The sequence below is a fragment of the Nerophis ophidion genome, linkage group LG04 (genome assembly GCF_033978795.1).
Source record: "Nerophis ophidion isolate RoL-2023_Sa linkage group LG04, RoL_Noph_v1.0, whole genome shotgun sequence".
NCBI classification, from domain to species: Eukaryota; Metazoa; Chordata; class Actinopteri; order Syngnathiformes; family Syngnathidae; genus Nerophis; species Nerophis ophidion.
Genome location: NC_084614.1, coordinates 18,203,172 through 18,227,097, shown reverse-complemented (window position 1 = coordinate 18,227,097; position 23,926 = coordinate 18,203,172). Strand labels below are relative to the sequence as shown.

General features: G+C 40.2%; 3 protein-coding genes across 7 annotated transcripts in view; 2 read left to right on the top strand and 1 right to left on the bottom strand.

Annotated features, from left to right (window-relative positions):
- LOC133551045 (zinc finger protein OZF-like) overlaps nucleotides 1-2,441 on the top strand; it is a 50,448-nt gene extending 48,007 nt beyond the window's left edge. Inside the window, exon 4 of the mRNA XM_061897331.1 lies at nucleotides 996-2,441. Coding sequence (XP_061753315.1) covers nucleotides 996-1,823 — 828 coding nt within the window. The 3' untranslated portion in view covers nucleotides 1,824-2,441. The remainder of the gene's footprint in view (nucleotides 1-995) is intronic.
- A 4,641-nt stretch (nucleotides 2,442-7,082) lies between these two features.
- LOC133551039 (major histocompatibility complex class I-related gene protein-like) overlaps nucleotides 7,083-23,926 on the top strand; it is a 43,234-nt gene continuing 26,390 nt past the window's right edge. The window contains exons 1-2 of one of the 3 annotated variants that reach the window (XM_061897318.1): nucleotides 7,083-7,260; nucleotides 7,358-7,412. The gene's annotated coding sequence lies outside the window, so the exon portion shown is untranslated. The remainder of the gene's footprint in view (nucleotides 7,261-7,357; nucleotides 7,413-23,926) is intronic. The other 2 variants (XM_061897323.1, XM_061897322.1) reach the window with 2 other exon arrangements.
- Nucleotides 12,962-23,686, bottom strand: slc39a7 (solute carrier family 39 member 7). 3 transcript variants are annotated; one of them, XM_061897313.1, is made up of 9 exons: nucleotides 23,334-23,686; nucleotides 21,430-21,505; nucleotides 20,428-20,840; nucleotides 20,178-20,346; nucleotides 16,240-16,314; nucleotides 16,053-16,163; nucleotides 15,891-15,983; nucleotides 13,644-13,840; nucleotides 12,962-13,567 (listed from the first exon to the last, which is right to left on the bottom strand). In XM_061897313.1, exons 3-9 carry the CDS (start codon nucleotides 20,830-20,832, stop codon nucleotides 13,313-13,315), a joined length of 1,305 nt encoding a protein of 434 aa, XP_061753297.1. In that variant the 5' UTR covers nucleotides 20,833-20,840; nucleotides 21,430-21,505; nucleotides 23,334-23,686; the 3' UTR covers nucleotides 12,962-13,312. The 3 variants fall into 3 exon arrangements, with proteins under 3 accessions (XP_061753297.1, XP_061753299.1, XP_061753296.1); XM_061897315.1 differs by lacking the exon at nucleotides 21,430-21,505 and having other exon boundaries at nucleotides 23,426-23,686; XM_061897312.1 differs by lacking the exon at nucleotides 21,430-21,505 and having other exon boundaries at nucleotides 23,334-23,684.

Genomic DNA, 23,926 nt, shown 5'->3' with positions numbered 1-23,926 from the left:
ATCTCTAAGTGCAAATTAAAGCTCTACTATGCAAAGCGAAAGTCATTTATCAACAACATCCAGAAATGCCGTTGGCTACTCTGGGCCCGAGATCATCTAAGATGGACCGATGCAAAGTGGAAAAGTGTTCTGTGGTCTGACGAGTCTACATTTCAAATTGTTTTTGGAAATATTCGACATCCTGTCATCTGGACCAAAGGGGAAGCGAACCATCCAGACTGTTATTGACGCAAAGTTCAAAAGCCAGCATCTGTGATGGTATGGGGGTGCATTAGTGCCCAAGGCATGGGTAACTTACACATCTGTGAAGGCACCATTAATGCTAAAAGGTACATACAGGTTTTGGAACAACATATGCTGCCATCCAAGCACCGTCTTTTTCATGGACGCCCCTGCTTATTTCAGCAAGACTATGCCAAGCCACATCCAGCACGTGTTACAACAGCGTGGCTTCGTAAAAAAAGAGTGCGGGTACTTTCCTGGCCCGCCTGCAGTCCAGACCTGTCTCCCATTGAAAATGTGTGGCGCATTATGAAGCGTAAAATACGACAGCGGAGACCCCGGACTGTTGAACGACTGAAGCTTTTCATAAAACAAGAATGGGAAATAATTCCACTTTCAAAGCTTCAACAGTTAGTTTCCTTAGTTCCAAAACGTTTATTGAGTGTTGTTGAAAGAAAAGGTGATGTAACACAGTGGTGAACATGCCCTTTCCCAACTACTTTGGCACGTGTTGCAGACATGAAATTCTAAGTTAATTATTATTTGCAAAAAAATAAAAAATAAAGTTTATGAGTTTGAACATCAAATATCTTGTCTTTTTAGTGCATTCAACTGAATATGGGTTGAAAAAGATTTGCAAGTCATTGTATTCTGTTTATATTTACATCGAACACAATTTCTCATATGGAAACGGGGTTTGTAAAAAAAAATTTTGAAAATGGATCATTTTCTTGGATAAATGTCCATAAAAGAAACGTGTGTCTTTGTCCCAGCCGAACGTCCTCAACGTGTGGCTGGTCAACCTGGCCATCGCCGACCAGATCTTCTGCTTGACCCGGATCTTCTCGCTGGTGAAGAAGCTCTTCCTGGACCACTGGCCTTTTGGCGTCTTCATCTGCAAGTTCAACGGCTTCTTCAAGTACGCCAACATGTTCGGCTCCGTCTTCCTGCTGGCCGTGATCAGCGTGGACCGGGCGCTCTGCATCTGGCGGCCGGTCTTCACCAGGCACCACCGCACGCTGTGGGCGGCCAGGGTTGTGGCCGTGTGCGTGTGGGCGGCCGCCGTCGTCTTCAGCTCGCCGTACTTCTTCTACCGCCAGGTCTACCCAGACGGCAAGAACCTGAGCAAGTGTTCGGTGGAGGAGGTGGGGAACAAAGACGCCAGAATGGTTCTCTATTTCATACGCTTCCTGTGTGGCTTCCTGGTGCCCTTCCTGGTTATCCTCAGCTGTTACTTCTTGGCCGCGCTGGGCCTTCGGCGCACCCGGCTTTCAGGGAAAACCCGTTCCCTGCGCATACTGGCCATGCTGGTCACGGCGTTCTTCCTGTGCTGGGCGCCATACCACTTCCTGCTGCTGATGAGGATGAAGGAGAAGTCCAACCCCATTGTGAAGTTCTGGCTGCCCGCAGCAAAGGCCGTGGCCTACTTCAACAGCTGCGTCAACCCGCTACTCTACTTCTGTGTGGGGCTCAAGACGAGGGGGCGGTCCAGGCAGTCCCTGGAAGGAGTGTACAGGAGCGCGTTGACCGAAGATGTTGACGGACCGACAGTCCAATCCAAAGAGGACCAAGTGGAACCGAGAGGCGTGTCCGAATGCTGAATACAACACACTTGTAAACATTTTTATACATAACAATTCTGCCGAACAAGCTAAAAATAGTCAGATTGCACAAAAGCAGTATCACGTTCCTTCGCCAATTTGAGGTTAACCTAAGGGGGTCTAAACTTTTCTCCAATGAGGGCCCCACTCTGAAATATGAAAGCAAATGACGGTTATTTTGATATTCTTTATTTTCTAAACCATCCATCCATCCATCGATTTTCTATCACTTGTCCCTCTCGGGATCGCGATTAAAAAAATATCAAAAATTGATTTTCCAGTATGTATATGATTATACAGTATATATATATATATATATATATATATATATATATATATATATATATATACACACATACATACCCTTCGATGAGCTGGCAACCTGTCTAGGGTGTACCCCGCCTTCCGCCCAATTGTAGCTGAGATAAGCACCAGCGCCCCCTGCGACCCCAAAGCGAATAAGCGGTAGAAAATGGATGGATAGATGAATATACATACATATATATTATACATACATATATATATATATATATTTACATATATATTATACATATATACATACATATATGGAACTATATACATACATATATATATAAATATATAATATACATATATACATACATTCATACATGCATATACATATATACTATACATATATACACCTATATACATACATACATATACATTCATATACATATATATACATACATACATTCATTCATGCATACATATATATATATATATATATATATATATGTATATATATATATATATATATAACACATACCTATATATTAGGGCTGTGAATCTTTGGGTGTCCCACGATTCGATTCAATATCGAATATTGGGGTCGCGATTCGATTATATATCGTTTTTTTTTCGATTCAACACAATTCTCGATTCAAAGACGATATTTTTCCGATTCAAAACGATTCTGTATTCATTCAATACATAGGATTTCAGCAGGATCTACCCCAGTTTATTTTAAATGAGAATCGATTCGAATCTATTTTTTCCACACCCCTATTACCCATCCATCCATTTCCTACCATTTATTCCCTTTAAATGATAAATGGGTTGTACTTGTATAGCGCTTTTCTACCTTCAAGGTACTCAAAGCGCTTTGACACTACTTCCACATTTACCCATTCACACACACATTCACACACTGATGGAGGGAGCTGCCATGCAAGGCGCCAACCAGCACCCATCAGGAGCAAGGGTGAAGTGTCTTGCTCAGGACACAACGGGGTTGGTACTAGGTGGGATTTGAACCAGGGACCCTCGGGTTGCGCACGGCCACTCTCCCACTGCGCCACGCCGTCCTTTGGGGTTGCAAGGGACGCTGGTGCCTATCTCAGCTACAATATATATATATATATATATATATATATATATATATAATATGTGTGTGTGTATATATATATATGTGTGTGTATATATATATATATATATATATATATATATACATATAATGTGTGTATATATATGTATATGTAAATATATATATGTATGTGTATATATATGTAAATACGTATGTGTATATATATGTATGTATGTGTGTATATATATATATATATTTAGTATATGTACATATATATGTGTGTATGTATGTATGTGTGTATGTATATATGTATACATTTTTATATATATATATGTTTGTATATATATGTATATGTGTATATATATATGCATATATATATGTACAGGTATATAAATATGTATATATGTAATATATATGTATGTATATATGCATATGCATATATATATGTATGTATATATGTATGTATTTATGTATATATATGTATGCATATATGTGTGTGTATGTATATATGTATGTATATGCATATACATATATATATATATATATATATATATATATATATATATATATATATATATATATATATATAATATACATATATATATACATACATGCCCTGCGATGAGGTGGCCACTGGTCCAGGGCGTACACCGCCTTCCGCCCGATTGTACCCCCCCGCGACCCCAAAGGGAATAAGCGGTAGTAAACGGATGGATGGATGGATGGATATACATACATATGTTGCAATCTGCTGCTCAGATCTACACTATTTATTTTTCCATTTCGTATATTTCTCCGACTCCTTATTTCCTGTTTGCTTTGTCACCGTGGTCACTCATCAGTCCACCTGCTAGTCTCGCCCCGCACACCTGCCACTAATTATCACCCTCCTATTTGAGCTGGCCTTCTCTGTTCATTCGGTCTGGGTTCATAAATTGCTCTCATGCAACAAGTGACGACTGCTACTTTTTCTACTTTTATTCTCGCTAGCTCTCACGCTATACCACTTGATTATTCCAGTTTTCATACTGATGATTTGTTTTCTCGATTGTACTTTCATGCCAAGTTTAGTTTTCTGTTTGTATTTCCTAGTTTTCATACTAGCGTTTTTGGTTTGCCTTTTTATTAGCTCCAGCATTTCTGTTCAGAGCTCTCTTTTTGTTAAATAAATATTTTAAGATCCTACCTTTTGTTGTGTTCACGTCATCGCATCCACGGAGGGACAAACCCGGCATTACCATGCCCACCAGTTCTCACAACGTATACACATATATATGTATAATTTATACATATATACTATAAATATATATATTATACGCATATACATATATATACATACATATATACATACTTACAGATATATATATATATATATATATATATATATATATATATATATATATATATATATATGTAGGTGTGGGAAAAAATCACAAGACTACTTCATCTCTACAGATCTGTTTCATGAGAGGTTCCCTCAATCATCAGGAGATTTTAATGGAAGCATTCACATACAATGGTTTATATAGAGCACAGAGTGGGTGGGTACAAGCAGGCGTAGGATGTGGTGATTGGCTCATGTGTTACCTAGGAGGTGTTTCCGTCTATGGCGGCATGTTGAAATGATTTCACTGCGCTTGTTGAGGGATGATAGATCTGGATGATATATAATAAACAGTTTCTCTTTTAAGCATAGGTTGCATCTTTTATTACCACTGTTGTAAGGTGTGCTGGATGCAAGAATTTGCCATGTTATTGAATATTCAACATTATTGTCGTTGAGGTTCCAAATGTGTTTGCTGAGTTCTGTAGAATTCTGCAAAGTCTGGTTTCTAAAGGAGGCCTCCTTTAGAAACCAGACTTTGCAGATGACTTTGCAGATGACTTTGCAAAGTCCGGTTTCTAAAGGAGGCCTCCTTTAGAAACCAGACTTTGCAGAATTCTACAGAACTCAGCAAACACATTTGGAACCTCAAAGACAATAATGTTGAATATTCAATAACATGGCAAATTCTTGCATCCAGCACACCTTACGACAGTGGTAATAAAAGATGCAACCTATGCTTAAAAGAGAAACTGTTTATTATATATCATCCAGATCTATCATCCCTCAACAAGCGCAGTGAAATAATTTCAACATGCCGCCATAGACGGAAACACCTCCTAGGTAACACATGAGCCAATCACCACACCCTACGCCTACTTGTACCCACCCACTCTGTGCTCTATATAAACCATTGTATGTGAATGCTTCCATTAAAATCTCCTGATGATTGAGGGAACCCCTCATGAAACAGATCTGTAGAGATGAAGTAGTCTTGTGATTTTTTTCCCACACCTACATATTGCGCTCTACCACGGTATCGAGCACTATTATCCGGATAATCCAATCAAGACATATATATATATATATATATATATATATATATATATATATATATATATATATATATATATATATACATAAGGGCTGCGAATCTTTGGGTGTCCCACGATTCGATTCAATATTGATTCTTGGGGTCCAGATTCGATTCAGAATCAATTTTTTTTTTTCAATTCAACACGATTCTCGATTCAAAAACGATTTTTTTCCCGATTTACAAGGATTCTCTGTTCATTCAATACATAGGATTTCAGCAGGATCTACCCTAGTTTGCTGACATGCTAGCAGAGTAGTAGTTTTTTTTTAAAAAAAACCTTTTATAATTGTAAAGGACAATTTTTTATCAACTGATTGCAATGATGTAAATTTGTTTTAACCATTAAACGAACCAAAAATATGACTTATTTTATCTTTGTGAAAATATTGGAGACAGTTTGTTGTCAAGCTTATGAGATGCGATGCAAGTGTAAGCCACTGTGACACTATTGTTCTTTTTCTTTAATTTTGATAAATGTCTAATGATAATGTCGATGAGTGATTTTTAATCACCGCTATGCTGAAATTTTAACTAATATTGATACTGTTGTTGATAATATTCATTTTTGTTTCACTACTTTTGGTTTGTTCTGTGTCGTGTTTGTGTCTCCTCTCAATTGCTCTGTTTATTGCAGTTCTGAGTGTTGCTGGGCCAGGTTTGGTTTTGGAATTGGATTGCATTGTTATGGTATTGCTGTGTAGTGGTTTGTTGGATTGATAAGATTAAATAAATAAATAAATAAATGAATCGATTTTTAAAAAATGAGAATCGATTCTGAATCGCACAACGTATTCAGTTCGATTCGTATTCAAATCGATATTTCCCCACACCCTTAATATGTATGTATATATATTTGTATGTATGTATGTATATGTATATATAATATATATATATATATATATATATATATATATATATATATGTATATATATATAATGTGTGTATGTGTATATATAAATGTATATATATATATATATAATGTATGTATGTGTATATATAAATGTATATATATATATATATATATATGTATATATGTATATATGTGTGTATATTTGTGTGTTTCCACGTGTGTTTGGATAATGATATATTTATATTAGGACTGTCAATGTTGACGCGTTAACGCATGTGATTTATTAAACAAATTACCATAAATAAATGATGATTAAACAAAGTGTATGTTTTGACAGGAGACAGCGCGCATTGCACAGGAAGTGATGACGTCACACTGCAGCAATAGTTAGAGCGATTAGCTCTGCGGCTACCTTTGCTTCAAAATTAACATTAGATAAGACTGAGGTAAGCATTTACTATTGCAGCGATAAACTTTTTTATCACCGGTGCACATCAAGTTTAAAACAGCATCTTAAAGCGAAACATGAACGTGAGGATGGCGTCGCTCGCGTGATTGTTACGTCATTTGGGTTGCCAAACGTCCCTTGAAAAAGAAATCGTCCCGTATTTAAAAAACAAAACAAAAGTACGCTGTCAAGGGACGCATTTGGTCCTGTATACATATTAGGTAAGTGGCCAACAGAGCCGATTTATTTATTTATTTATTTTTTCTCCCAATTTGGTGTTCCAATGAAAGAAAAGGCTGAACCGTGACGCCACACGCCAGTTTTGACTCGGCAGTTTCGCCACGGATGCCAACACACACCGAACAGGCGTCTTGTCAGTGCAGCAAATAACTCAGGTAAGTGTATAAAAGTTAAAATACACTTGTTCTTCTGTCTATGGTTGCAATAACCGCAACATTTATGTGAGCGTGTTTGTTTTGTTACTGAGTGCAGATGGTCCGACATTCGTTGAGGATATTACATCCGGTGTGGACCCTTCTCTTGAGAGGTATGTGACTTAAACTATGTCATTGAAGGCCTACTGAACTGAGATTTTCTTATTTAAACGGGGATAGCAGGTCCATTCTATGTGTCATACTTGATCATTTCGCGCTATTGCCATATTTTTGCTGAAAGGATTTAGTAGGGAACATTGACGATAAAGTTCGCAACTTTTGGTCGCTAATAAAAAAGCCTTGCCTGTACTGGAAGTAGCAGACGATGTGCGCGTGACGTCACCGGTGTGAGGGCTCCTCACATCCTCACATTGTTTATAATCATAGCCACAAGCAGTAAGAGCAATTTGGACGGAGAAAGCGACGATTTCCCCATTAATTTGAGCGAGGATGAAAGATTTGTGGACGAGGAAAGTTAGAGTGAAGCACTAAAAAAAAAAAAAAAAAGAAAGAAAAGGCGACTGCTCCAGGTGGCGGCAGTGGGAGAGTTTCAGATGTAATTAGACACACTTACTAGGATAATTCTGGAAACATCCCTTATCTGCTTATTGTGTTAATAGTATTTTAGTGAGATTGTTAAGTCGTACCTGAAAGTCGGATGGCTGCGGTGAACGCCAGTGTCTCTGAGAGAAGCCGAGAAGCCAAGATCACAGCTGCCTTTTTGAGCTGCAGGATGAGGTCACGTAATCCACTCAAGTCTCCGGTAAGAGCCGACTTAATATCACAATTTTCCCATCCAAAAACTTGCTGGGGTATGTAGAGAAAAATGTTCGCTTGACCGCTCTGTGTTAAAGCTTCACAACAAAGAAACACCGGCTGTTTTTCGGTGCTAAAGGCAGCTGCAATCCACCGCTTTCCACCAACAGCATTCTTCTTTGACGTCTCCATTATTAATTGAACAAATGGCAAAAGATTCAGCAACACAGATGTCCAAAATACTGTGTAATTATGCGATGTAAAGAGACGACTTTTAGCCGTAAGTGTTGCTGGGCTATGTCCCCTCCAACCAATAACGTCACAAACACGCGTCATCATTCCGTGAAGTTTTCAACAGGAAACTCCGTGGGAAATTTAAAATTGTAATTTAGTAAACTAAACCGGTCGTATTGGCATGTGTTGCAATGTTAATATTTCATCATTGATATATAAACTATCAGACTGCGTGGTCGGTAGTAGTGGGTTTTAATTCCACTTTATCGAACTATAAGTGTGCGTGATAGTTTTATTTAATGACTAATTGCACAACATAACTTCAAGAAAATAATCTCCCTGATAGATCTTCTTCATAAATAAAGCGCAATTGAAATGTTGCCAGTCGTATGAGTGAAACAAATATCTCACCTATCTTTTTGTCACAGTAGTTTTCTTAGTGACTTGTCATAAGCCTTACAGAATGAATTTATTCTGTTTTAAGTTAAGCATGACATACCGCTGTTAATGAAATACCGTATTTCCTTGAATTGCCGCCGGGGCGCTAATTAATTTAAAACCTCTTCTCACTCCTGCGCTTACCAAAGGCACGCGGTAAAAGTAGGCATGCGCCAATTATTTTAAAACCTCTTCTGACTCTGGCACTTACCAAAGGCATGCAGTAAAAAATTGAGTGTTATGTAAGCTTGGACCTCAAATCCTACTGAATAGCTCTTAATCATCTTCCCTTTATGCGTTTTCAAATTACCGGTATTGAAATCAGCCTCATCCTTTTTGAAAATGATGACAGGGGAAGTGTCACTCGTGACGTCACGAGTTTGACCAGGCGGTAATACTAAGCATGCGCTAATTATTTTGGGAAGTTTGACCCGGGAGTTATTCAAGGCAGGCGCATACTATATACCCTGCAGTAATTCAAGGAAATACGGTATGTCTATTTTTATGAAGTTAAGCAGGAAAATTGGTATTTAAGGGAAAAATAAATGTGTACTGAATTTCTTACTCTACTTACTGTCAACACATTTTGAGCAAATCAATGACTTGCAGTTCAGTAAAATGTATGTGTGCATGTATAATATGTGCATATATATATATATTAGGGGTTCGGCAAATTAATGCGTTAATTACGCGTTAACTCATCAATCTATTAACGCCGACAATTATTTTATCGCACATTTGCGTGTGTTGTTAACATGCTTTTATTTTGTTAACGCCTTTTCTTAACAAGATGGCATCTCCCGGATGTGCTTCCGCTTCGAGGAGCTCTTGGTAAAGATGGAACATTTGGCAAAAATACCGGACAATTCTGCAAATTTCATGGCTGGCTTACAGCGTGGTCACTCCGGGATCACTTACGACCGCCAGACAATTCTGAATGTGGATAGATCGGGCCGTTTTGGACTGAATGACGCGTGCTTGCTAGACCGGCTAGCTAGCATGGGAATACTTTGCCGGCTACATCCAGCGGCCTGTGAAGCAGCGGAGTATTTGTGTTGTCTGTCTATTTATGAATAATGCAGACGAGGAGTGTTGGCTGAGTTCTTAACGTTTACTCTCAGAGCGTGCATATCACAACATACAAGATGCCGTCATGGCGACACAACCTATACCGGGCTACCGCGCATGCGCGTCACTCCTGTTGCATGCTGGGTTGGGTAGTTCTTTTTTTTCCCCTGGCTCATAACATCACAATATAGTACCATGTATATGCGTTCAGTTTATCAAAGCACCAAGCAAACAATCGGAAAATTCCCATCATATCAATTCCTAGATATGGTCATAATTATTTTAAGTGCACTACGCAGAATAAACACAACATTAATAATATTGCTACTACAGATAATTTGATCAAAAATTCCCTAAAACAGCCCACTACCTATAATATGGGTTTTTTAAACATAAGATTCCTGATTAAAAAAAATGTTTCTGCTGTTACCTCAGAAATTGCCTGTTCAGATGTTATGATTGTGGCTCAGAGATTTGTATGTAGATTATATTTATTTTCCATAACAAACAGGATAACTTAAATACCCTGGCAGTGACAATAAGCTTAAATGTTTGTATTTACATTTTTTGAGTTGATTTTCATAAAATATGCTATTTAACTGCTACTGTTTAACAAGGACTGATTTAAATTGTGTTTGCACAACAAATGTTTTGGCGCTTTTGTTCGTGTGGGAGAATATTCCAATAAAGGTGCATTACACACTACTTTTGAATTCATTATTGGGCTTTGCGTATACAATGCAGTTAATTGTGATTAATCGGAGAAATAGTCCGATTAACTTCGATTAAAATGTTTAATCGTTGCCCAGCCCTAATATATATGCAAATACATACATATATGTGTGTGTGCATATATATATATATATAATATATGTACATACACACACACACACACACACACACATATATATATATATATATATATATATATATATATATATATATATATATATGTGTGTGTGTGTGTATGTACATATATTATATATATATATATATATATATATGCACACACACATATATGTATGTATTTGCATATATATATATATATACATACATACACACAATATACATATATAATATGTATATTGTACTTTGTTGATTCATCCAGCAAAACCATTATGGCAAACATTTATTGTGATCCATTGTCATTGATTCAGAGCCATAACACAGTGGTTCTCAAATGGGGGTATGCCTACCCCTTGGGGTACTTGAAGGTATCCCAAGGGGTACGTGAGATTTAAAAGAAAAATATTTTTAAAATATCAATAATTCAAAAATCCTTTATAAATATATTTATTGAATAATACTTCAACAAAATATGAATGTAAGTTCATAAACTGTGAAAAAATATATAACAATGCAATAATCAGTGTTTGACAGCTAGATTTTTTTTGTGGACATGTTCCACAAATATTGATGTTAAAGATTTATTTTTTTGTGAAGAAATGTTTAGAATGAAGTTCATGAATCCAGATGGATCTCTATTACAATCCCCAAAGAGGGCACTTTAAGTTGATAATTACTACTATGTGTAGAAATCTTTATTTATAACTGAATCACTTGGTTTTTTTTGAACAAGTTTTTAGTTATTTTGATATATTTCTTTCCAAATAGTTCAAGAAAGACCACTACAAATGAACAATATTTTGCAACAAATCAGAAACTGATGACTTAGTGCTGTATTTTACTTCTTTATCTCTTTTTTTCAACCAAAAATGCTTTGCTGTGATTAGGGGGTACTTGAATTAAAAAAATGTTCACAGGGGGTACATCACTGAAAAAAGATTGAGAACCACTGCCATGACAGACGCAATATTTCAATGCATCACACATTATGTGGTTAAGATGCAGCGGTTTGTAATCCCACATTGGACCAGCAGGTGGTGTCTTGTGCCGAAGCATGCATTGAAGCTTCCAGAAATTCTCGAACCAATTGGCTCAAGTCATTCAATGCCTCATGAGGCTTCATCAAACCTTCACTACCAAATAGTATTATTTTAGTTTTGCTGAAATTCAAAGATTCAGGGAGTGCTCAGAAAGTATGGGGTATCGGACTGTCTTATTGTGGCGGTCCGATCCCTGTATGATCAGTATCAGAGCTTGGTCCGCGTTGCCGGCAGTAAGTTGGACACGTTTCCAGTGAGGGTTGGACTCCGCCAAGGCTGCCCTTTGTCACCAATTCTGTTTATAACTCTTATAGACAGAATTTCTAGGTGCAGTTAAGGGGATCTGGTTTGGTGGCTGCAGGATTAGGTCTCTGCTTTTTGCAGATGATGTGGTCCTGATGGCTTCATCTGGCCAGGATCTTCAGCTCTCACTGGATCGGTTTGCAGCCAAGTGTGAAGCGACTGGGGTGAAAATCAACACCTCCAAGTCCGAGTCCATGGTTCTCGCTTGGGGCTAGCTCTCCTCCCCGTGTTGGGGAGGAAAGCTTGCCCCAAGTGGAAGAGTTTAAGTACCTCGGAGTCTTGTTCACAAGTGAGGGAAGTGTGGATCGTAAGATCCGTGCGGCGTATTCAGTAATGCGAACGCTGTATCGATCCGTTGTAGTGAAGAAGGAGCTAAGCCGGAAGGCAAAGCTCTCAATTTACCGGTCGATATCCATTCCCATCCTCACCTATGGTCATGACCGAAAGGACAAGATCACGGGTACAAGCGGCCGAAATGTGTTTCCTCCGCCGTGTGGCGGGGCTCTCCCTTAGAGATAGGGTGAGAAACTCTGCTGTTCGGGTGGAGCTCAAAGTAAAGCTGCTGCTCCTCCACATCGAGAGGACCCAGATGAGGTGGTTCGGGCATCTGGTCAGGATGCCACCCAAACGCCTCCCTCGGGAAGTGTTTAGGGCACGTCAGACCGGTAGGAGGCCACGGGGAAGACCCAAGACACGTTGGGATGACTATGTCTCCCGGCTTGCCTTGGGAAGGCCTCGGGATCCCTCGGGAGGAGCTGGACGAAGTGGCTGGGGAGGGGGAAGTCTGGGCTTCCCTGCTTAGGCTGCTGCCCCCGCGACCCGACCTCGGATAAGTAGAAGTAGTAAGGATGGATGAAATTCAAAGCATCTGTTTTTGTCAAAACATCTTTTTAAGTTGTTAATTTCTTCTGTAGTTTGTATTAGCTTCTGTGTGTTTTCTCCTGAACCAAACACAAGCAAGGACATCAAGCCTAATGTTGTTTGTTATCAACTTTTATTTTTGGTCCATCTTGCCACAGCCAAACTTCACGTGAGAACACATCTCAGGTGCTTTGACTACTTTTTTGACCTATTGTGTGAATTCTGTCCATTTCTGCCTCCTCAGTGCTTTAAAAGCCACAAATGCAGAACAATTTATGACCGTGAGAAGGTGCTAAAAGTCCCGTCAAGACGTGTCCATCCGGTTGAATCCTCACATCAAACAAACAAAAAAAAAAGAGCATGATGTTTTTCCATACAAATTAAAGGTGACGCCGCCAAAGGCAACAAAAAGTTGTTTGTCCCACAATGCGATAAAAAGATTGAAACAAATTAAAACTTTTTTTTTCTCACTCGTACTCTGCAATTAGAACCATCATGCCCACTCCGAACAGCAGGGCCAGAATCTCCATCAAAGACTGGCCGAAACTGGAGCGCCCCGCCAGCAGTTCTGGAAGCACCGTCACCGTGGCGATGTAAACAAAGCCGCCGGCGGTGAAGGGCAGGATCCAGGCGGTCGCCGCGGCGCCCACCCCTTCCGCCAGCAGCGAGCAGGCGGTGCCAGCCAGAGCTCCCAAGGCCGTGACCAGCTGCAGACACATGGCCTGATGGGAAACAGGAAGTTAAACAGCTGGATGGTCGGGGTGGCGGCTAAAAAGAACCGGCGCTCGGGCGGCCCACCTTTTTCTTGGTGCAGCCGGACTGGACCAGGATAGCGAAGTCTCCGATCTCGTGCGGGACCTCGTGCAGCAGGATGGTGATGGTGGTGATGGTGCCCACCGCTGGACCCACCAGGAAGGAGGCGCCGATGGCCAGGCCATCGGTGAAGTTATGAGTGAAGTCCGCCGCCAGGTTGAGGTAGCCCGACACCTTGATGTCTGCAACATGGACGTCAGCGTGTGAGTGAGTCTGACCTGTGACTTCCACAAGAAACGTACTCGCAACAAAACGGCAGCGCCATCTGCCATTTGGCGATCCCCACCACCGTTCGATTGCGGCTCTGCCGTGCAACGAAAAAGCGCAGACTTTTACGAGATCCCGCAAATCCGCGCTTAATCATGTGACAAAGTAAACATTGACGTAAACACCTATGAATGTCTTGAGGTCCATCAAAACCCACAAGCTGGCGTTCTGGCGAGCATTGTCGACACACATCTCCAACGAACCACACCAATGCTTCCCCGTATCAGCCGGCATTTGACATAGGACCCCATATGCGCACATAGCTGCCTGGGATAAGCCTGCATATGAGCCTTAAATTTTGGACCTCCTGAATCAGCATTTGGCTCAACGAGGTGAAATTATGTCTAAAAACTTGTAACAAGTTGACTTTATGTCCGTCGCAGCCCATTAAGGACGTTTCAAAAATGTAACATAAGATCCACCCTGAAAACAGACTATTTTGTTTTGAAAGTAAGCCGGATATGGTTTGCTGTCCATAACAAGCTGAATGGATCGTCCGTGTTGCGACAACTGAAAAAAAAAATTTAAACTTTGCGTATATTTAGCACAAGAAACTAGAACGCAGGCGATGGTAACAGACAAATTCACTCGAAAAAAAGCGAAAGGAGTCCACAGCTGTGGCGATTACGCACCAAAGCCGTGACGCATCCTGTGGAAATCTCATCTTAGACAAGGCCTTGGCAAATATTTTGACTCGGAGGGCCAAATTTAGAGAAAAAAATGTGTCTGGGGACTAGTGGTTAGAGTGTCCGCCCTGATATCGGTAGGTTGTGAATTCAAACCCCGGCCGAGTCATACCAAAGACTATAAAAATGGGACCCATTAGCTCTCTTAGCATCAAGGGTTGGAATTGGGGGTTAAATCACCAAAAATATTCGCGGGCGCGGCACCGCTGCTGCCCACTTATCCCCTCACCTCCCAGGGGGGGATCAAGGGGGTGGGTCAAATGCAGAGGACAAATTTCACCACACTGAGCATGTGTGTGACAATCCTTTGTACTTTAACTTTATATCTATTGATCAAGGGTGATGGGTCAAATGCAGAGAATAATTTCGCCTCACCTAGTGTGTGTGAGTGTGTGTGTGTGTGTGTGTGTGTGTGTGTGTGTGTGTGTGTGTGTGTGTGTGTGAGACAATCCCTCAAAATAATGTCTGATTGAATGCTATAAAAACGTTACAACAGACCGCCTTAAAAAACGGAATAGAATTTATTTTTTTACTGAATGAGACACCCAGAATGTACATGGAAATAAAGAATGTGGGATTTACAATATGTATTAACCAGGAACGATAAAACACTGAATATTGACAACATATGATCGTCCAACCCCCTCTCGATCAACATATTTTAAAATCAAGCAAAAAGCAACAAAAATGGAACAAACACCGCAAAATATGAACGCTTAGGGTAAAAAACAAACAACAAAAAATACAATCTGATATCAATTTCACTCAGGTTTAGAACTTTGTTGTAAAAATCTCCTTCTGTCCCTGACATCCGCATTTTCAGGCTCGCTATGGAAACACTCTGTGGAAACGCTACTCACCCACACTGCTTGGTGCCTCGTCTGAGCTGCTGTGACTTAGATTACCATAGTAACTAGTATATCATATAAAAGCGTAGATGTCAACCATTAAACTACTTTGTATCGTTCAAGACTTACAACTATTTAAAAACATCACTGCACATCATAATGGCAGCTACAGATTCCATCTTAAAGATCTAAAAAAATTATTTGGGAAATGTCCGGCGGGCCAGATTACACTTAATTTTCCCAGGTCTGGTTTAGCCACATTACACTTAATTTTCCCAGGTCTGGCTTAGCCACATTACACTTAATTTTCCCAGGTCTGGCTTAGCCACATTACACTTAATTTTCCCAGGTCTGGCTTAGCCACATTACACTTAATTTTCCCAGGTCTGGCTTAACCACATGGCAGCTTTATAAAACGCTCTTCAACTCACCTGCACTCTTCTCTTTCTTCTTTGCCGCCATTTTGCCTTTGCTTTCCTTCTTCTTCTCTTCCTCTCCGTCGCTGTCCTTTTCCTTGACGGCACCTGGAAAATATGCCAAAAATGTTAATGGCTACATGGATTTATTTTCCGTGAGGGGTGTTGTAATCGTACCGTGCGAGTGTCCTCCCTTCAACAAACGCACAAACTTCTCCACAACCAGAAAGGCGATTATGCCGCCCAAAACCCACAGTCCCACGGACATCATGTGATCATGGGCAGCGCCTGTGGATTAAGACGGGAAAAGTTGACTTATGTGAAGTCAATTTTTGGACACTTTGTCAGGGACCTATCCGCCTACCGTGAGAGTGGCCGTGGTCGTGAGAGTCTCCATGATCGTCGCCTCCATGATCGTCGCTGTGGTGTGAGTGCGGTTCTGCAAAACAGAAATTTTGAAAATTTTTTTCTTCACGTCAGTGTCGTTTAGCACGAGAGATGGTATGGAAGTACAATTGTCGCAAAATAATGTGCAAATGTGTATCAATCGGTGCAATCGGAGCTGTGTGTCTGTTCTAATTTGTGTGTAAAAACATTTCTTTAAAAAAAATCGGCGCATCAGTGTCCATGTTCAACTCTGCTTGAAGCAGGAACCCGCAATTGTCTTTACATGTTAATTTTTCTACATTTCTGCTGTTGTAGATCTGTGCGTGCGTCCAGCAATCTTGAAAATATTTGCGTGTTACTTCACCTTTTCTTTCCCTACACTCACCACTAGTCGGCGCCTAACACCAAGCGATGTTAGACAAGTTAGCTTCCATTCACCAGCCTTCGATTCCGGTTGGCGATGCTAATAGTGGATACCAGACTAGGGCTGGACAATACTCCTGAAAACTGTATCACGATATAGGTGTTTTGTATCGGCCGATATAAATATTTTTTTATGACCTATCAAAATAAGGGCTAGGAAAAAATACATTATATGTAACTATTGTTATTTAAAATGTACCATATTTTCCAGGCCATAGGGCGCAGTGCCGATGAACGGTTCTTGTCAGATCTATATTAATACAAAAGGTGCATCGGTTTATAGGGCCCATTATAAGGATCATTTTTATTTGTTTTCTAAATATTATACACTTCCTTGTGGTCTACATAACATGTAATGGTGTTTATTTGGTCAAAATGTTGCATAGATTATGTTTTACAGATCATCTTGAAGCCGCTTTCTGGCAGTCGCTTAAGGATGCACCGTTTTATTTACGTGGCTCGCCTTACGGCAGCGTCTTTTCTCCATCACTAGGGGCGGTATAGCTCGGTTGGTAGAGCGGCCGTGCCAGCAACTTGAGGGTTGCAGGTTCAATGCCGTTGTGTCCCTGGGCAAGACACTTTACCCACCTGCTCCCAGTGCCACCCACACTGGTTTAATTGTAACTTAGATATTGGGTTTCACTTTGTAAAGCGCTTTGAGTCACTTGAGGAAAAAGCGCTGTATAAATATAATTCACTTCACTTCATCATCTCTGTTGTAGCGTGCAAGGACAGGAGTGGAAGAAGTTTCGAAAGATGGAGCTAACTGTTTTAATGACATTCAGACTTTACTTAAATCAATAATGGAGCAGCATCTCCTCATCCGTGGCTGACTAGTACAATTACGACGACGGAAATGTGTCCCGTGAAAAACCATCTGACAGGAACTCTCAAATAACTAAAGTTCTTTGGATGAATAATGTAAACTCACTACACCGGTATGTTTTAGCGCTTTCATGGCGAGTTTACTGACAGATATAAGTAAGAACTTTACACTACTTTATATTAGAAATGACAATGGCGGAGGATGAATGTCCCATAACAAGAAGATAGCGAAAAAGAAGAAGCTTATCGACTATGCTGTCCTCACAGACCACAAAGGCGGAGGCGTGCAAATGTTCAGGACTTATGCAGATCCAAAATGCAGATCAGCAGGTACCAGAAGTTAAGAAAAGTTGCTTTTGCATAATATAGCGAAAAAAACCGCCAGATAATGTCTTACCTTATACACACACCATAATAATACTCCTGTTAAAGCAGAGTACAATCCATCAAACCGTGCGGTTTCACAGCTTACCGAAGTCGTGCTAAAACATTTTGATAGCTTTTTGAGCACTGTATGTAATGTTCTATATTTTCATGGAACATATTCAATTTGTGTTGTTTACTTGAGTCATATTGCAGTCTACATGTATATCTTATGTGTGACTGCCATCATAGTGACAATCATTGGTACTTTAACTTTAACTTTATTGCAGTCTACATGTATTTATGTGTGACTGCCATCTACTGGTCAAACTTATAATTTCACCATGTACCAAATAAAAAAGCTTCAAGGTCATAAGCACAACCAAAATTATTCCGTACATTAGGCGCACTGGGTTTTAAGGTGCACTGTCGAGTTTTGAAAAAATTAAAGGCTTTTAAGTGCGCTTTATAGTCCAAAAATACGGTAGTCTTCCTCTGATCTAATCCGCTCAGCTTTCAAGACAGAAAGGAAATGTCAACACAACCATGAGAAAAACTAAATTTAAACAAAATTATACAATCACATTTAACATTTAAAAACAACCTCTGAAAATGAAGGTGCAAAAAAAATTAACATGTAAGAACTGCTTAAAGTGTGACAAATTAGTGCAAAGTGTAAAAATGTAAACAGAGAAACCTGAAAAGAACTATTTTCTGCATGTTTAGTGCCAGGATGTTTTAGCTGTGCTCTAAAGGGTGAGTGTGGTATTACCGGTCTTAGTTAGGGCGGCCTTGCATCATTTATCTGTTTTTTTAAATATCTAAACAACTACCATAATGTCGATCGAGGTGTCTTTTCCTGTTTTAACCAAAATTTCTCCGCTCTCTGCAGCACTCATTTTTACTTTCTCTTTTCACTCCATGCAAAGAATCAACCGCGAGACAAGGTGACTCAACCAAACGTGATAGTTGATACTGTTACCTGATTGGCTGTTAGCGTGTCACTCCCACTGATCTGTGATCACTTCCTGCGTTTCTCAGTTACCAGAGAGCGAGTGCCTTTTTTTATGCAATCAACATTGCTTAACAATTTCCAGTTTCTTCAAAACAAGAAGAAAAAATAATCGAGGGTTTTATCGAAGGCATCTTTATTTATATCACCTAAATGTCTATCGCAATATATATTGATATCATTTTAATCGTCCAGTATATTAGGCCAGTGGTTCTCAACATTTTTTCAGTTATGTACCCCGTGAACAGTTTTTTAATTCAAGTACCCCCTAATCAGAGCAAAGCATTTTTGGTTGAAAAAAAAGAGATAAAGAAGTAAAATACAGCACTATGTCATCAGTTTCTGATTTATTAAATTGTATAACAGTGCAAAATATTGCTCATTTGTAGTGGTCTTTCTTGAACTATTTGGAAAAAAAGATATACAAATAACTAAAAACTTGTTGAAAAATAAACAAGTGATTCAATTATAAAAAAAGATTTCTACACATAGAAGTAATCATTAACTTAAAGTGCCCTCTTTTGGGATTGTAGTAGAGATCCATCTGGATTCATGAACTTAATTCTAAACATTTTTTCACAAAAAAAAATCTTTAACATCAATATTTATGGAATATGTCCACAAAAAATCTAGCTGTCAACATTTAATATTGCATTGTTGTATTTTTTTTCACAGTTTATGAACTTACATTCATATTTTGTTGAAGTGTTACTCAATAAATATATTTATAAAGGATTTTTGAATTGTTGCTATTTTTGGAATATTTTTTTTAAAATTTCACGTACCCCTTTGCATACCTTCAAGTACCCCCATTTGAGAACCACTGTATTAGGCAATATTCATAGTTGATACCGGACTAATATTCTTTACGTGAAACGCCATGATTGTTAAAAAATGTTGTCACTCATACTGAATAATTACCATTTAACACAAATATGTGTTAAACAGTCATAACAAAGTTTATGGTTTGTGAAACCTTTCATTTATTTGTTTACCATTTAACCCTATTTCGACCAAGTAGAGGACATTAGTTTAGGTACATATTACAAAGTACTGTAATTAAAGTTCTCAAATCTTGAAAACCATTTTAAGCCACACACAAATAGAACACAGATAAACAGATTTTTTTTTTCGGACATACAAATCGCAACACTGACACACAAATTACAACGCGGGTATGCAAATCTGATTACACACATATTGATTGAGATATGTACAGTATTTGTATGTTGTTTCGCTAAAATAATACCTCACAGAGATTTGATTATTGATCATGATGAGCAGCCACCTACCTAGAGCGTGCGGTATGAGGTGGAGAAAGGCGTCGCCTAGCAGGCCGCCCGACGCAAAGCTCAGCAGCACCTTGAGCAGGTTCTGGTGCTGGTCACTGTTGGACTGCACTGGGATGAGGAAGAGGATGAGGAAAGGCGCGGCACTGATGAGCAGTGTGGCGCCGATCGCCTGAGGGAAGGGAGAGAGGGGGGCGTGTCGCCGAGTCAGGAAGGCTGTTAAGGAAGATGAATTATTGTTTAAGACTCTGACCTGCATCCACAATTCTGCCATGGTCCTCTTCTCTGCATCACTCTTCAGCCCTCCATGTCTGGGCTCTTCGCTCTTGTCCGGGTGAACAACATTATCATAATGGTCGTGTGCGTGCCCGTGGTCGTGTGCGTGCCCGTGGTGATGCACATGGTCCTCCTCCTCCGGCGACAGGTTGGCCTCAGCGCTCCACTTGCTGGCGCCGTGGTACATCTTTGCCTCCTGGCCGTGCGAGTGACCGTGGTCGTCTCCGTGCGAGTGGCCGTGATGGTCGTGGGCGTGGCCGTGATGGCCATGGGCGTGGCCGTGGTGATCGTGCGAGTGGCCGTGAGCGTCACTCAGACGGAAGGCGAGAAGCAGGATTGCAGAAGTTGCGAGTGTAACCGCCAGCACATGTCGGCACCCCATAGTATGACCTGGAAAACAAAAAACCATGAGAATCATCAGTCAGTAACTCTCTGGACAAAAGGGTAATAGCTGAGGTTATTTAAGTTAGGGCTGGGAGATATATCGATATACACGATATATTGCGGGTTTGTGTCTGTGCGATATAGAAAATGACTATATCGTGATATTCGAGTATACGTTCTCATGCAGTTGCTTTTCGCTGCAGGCATTACACTACAGGTTCTTCTCACTCTTCCCTGTCTGTCCTTCTCACAGACAGCAAGCGCACCTTCTTACATATGTCACATATTGTCACGTCATACGTCACATACGTATATGCCCTCGAGGAGCAGATAGGTAGCAGCATGGGTAACGTTAGGTGTGATGCTGGCAGAGGCGTGCGAGTGGTAATACGAGAGAAAGAAGGTGTGAATCTGGTAACAAATGAAGGAAGTATTAAATCCCAAGAAAAACTGAAGGGGGTCCATCGTCTGGCGGTGGTTTGGCTTCATGTGGAAATATATCGACCAGACAACCGTAATTTGTCAACTGTGGGCCAAAAGCTTTGCTACAAAAAGTAGCATTACTGCTAATATGTAGAATAATTTCAAAAATCACCTGATGGAGAATGAAGAGCGATTACTCCACATGTCAACGGCTCCGTTCGATGCCACACGCCCACACCATCAAAATGCTGAGGCAAACATTTCCAGATCAACATCGTATGAAAAAAAAGTCAACAACAGAATTTAAGAACTTCTGTAGTAACCTACCACATAGCGAAGGATGAACACTATTGGATTTCCTATTACCATACATTACCGAATAAACGCCCTTGAGCAAATAACCGCCCGTGTCCTAATAGCCACCCGGGGTCTGACCCCATTTTGTGAATTAACCGCCTCTTCCTAATAACCGCCTATGTCCAAATAGCCGCCCATGGGCTGCTATTTGCATAATTTAGATTAAAATCATATTGATTTCATTAAACCTAATTTATAAGCTAAAATGAAAAGCAAAGGTGCAGTAATTCTGGTAATTACGGTAACAGCAGACGCGTGGAGTCCAAAGTGTTACATGACAATCAAAGGCTTAACAAAATCTGTGCCGGGATGGGTTCCGTTACGTGGGGATTCTGGGTAATCAACATATTGCAATGGGTCACCGCATACAGCGTAACCCACACTCAACGACAACAACAAACCCACGAGGAAAAGTTTCAACATGGCAAGCAACAGTAGCAGTGAGTTGAATGAACAGGATACTGGTACACCACAACTGATGGACGGGAATACTTTAAAGGGGAAGAAGAACAGAAAGTTTGACTTAAAGTTCAAGCTCGCGGTTGTGAAGTATGCAGAGCAGAATTCTGGTTTGGCAGCGGCCAGGCAGTTTAACGTTGACCCAAAACGTGTACGAGAATGGAAACAAAAAAAGGGACAAGTACTATCTCAGTCTGCAATCGATGGAAAACGGGCTCGTTTATCTGGTGGAGGTAGGAAGAAAGTGAGCGACGAGCTTGATGCTAATTTGTGTCAGTGGATACATCACGTTCGTGGACTGAACCATTGTGTGCGCCGCAAAATGATCCGCATTAAGGCCAAGGAGTTGTATGCCACTGCGAGTAACAGTTTGATGCAACGAGTGGCTGGCTTAATCGATTCCTGTGTCGGAACAACTTTACCCTGAGGAGGAGAACAACTGGACAGGAACCATTGTAACCAAATAATGGCCTGGTGCAAAAATAAATAAAAGCCTTGTGCAAATAACCGCCTGCTTCTTTTAAACGCCCGTCTCCAAAATCGATTTTGTGAAATAAACGCCTAGGCTACTATTTGGTAATATAAGGTATTCAGCTCATTTTTATTTGACACTTAAAATGTCTCTGACAATCTTGCACTTTCTGTTTTGGAAAGGACATGAATGTTTGTGTCATTGCTTAATAACTGTTTAATAAATACAGTTTTGGTCAATTGACTCACTGTAGTTGCGATTTCCTTCTCTGCATGAAAGTTTAAAATGAGCATGTATTAATGTAGACACATAGAATCATCATACTGCTGTGATTATATGCATCAAGTGTTCATTCAAGGCAAAATATCGAGATATATGTCGTGTATCGCGATATGGCCTAAAAATATCGAAATATTAAAAAAAGGCCATATCGCCCAGCCCTAGTTTAAGTATGTATATTTTTTTTAATCATTACATAACAGGGAAACCAGTTGTTTCTGACTTATTGTTGAATCATGCTTCAACTTGTGACTTGCAGGAAGTACCAGAGTAAAAACAAAAGTAGCAGTGGTCTCTTGACTCAGTCTGACTTTCTCATGCACGTTTGTGACCGACTAAACTCCCCTTTCTCTTACCTGGGTTAAGGAGGATTAACTTTAAACGCCAACTCAAACAGTAAAACAAGACGGACGTCAAACAAAAACAGCAGCTGTTCGCGGCTAGCCAATAGTTAGCATGCTAACTGACACAAACAAACCGCGCCGCTCGAAAGAAAGCTCGTTTCTCACCGGAGCGTGAAGACAATTCCCACTGCTTGCGTGCCGTCTGCCTCTGCGTGGAATGTCTTGTTTTATGTGCGTTATGCTATAATGGATGCTACCTGTCCCGTCGCTGCAAGTCGAGACGTGGCAGTCGCACAACTGCACAAGCCCAAATCTCGGCGGGAAAGCGTTCCAAAATTGAAAGCGAGCCTCCTTCGCTGCTCCCTTGCCGCCAGCAGTCAGACAAGAAACGACAACTCGTCCACACTTTTGCTCATAAATGATTGAATATAAACGTTTTATAATGTCAATGACACAAGCCAGAGCTTATAGTAAGACAATAGCCAGTTTTATGTTATGTCAAGGTGACAAAAGAAGGAGGGTTGGGAGGTGAGAGGGAAGTCTCGCGAGATGTTTTTCGCCATGGGAACTCGTGTTGCTTGGTGACGGAAGCTTATCCAGCTCGTTGTCGCCGAGAAAATAAAGAAGTGTTTCACTTTTTCCAGTTTTCTTTAATTTTTCACTTGTTTATTGAGCCTAAAAGGTGGAGGTACACCCCAAACTGCCACTTCAGCAACAGCTAACATAATATCTATTTTTATGCATTTTAGTTTTGTTTT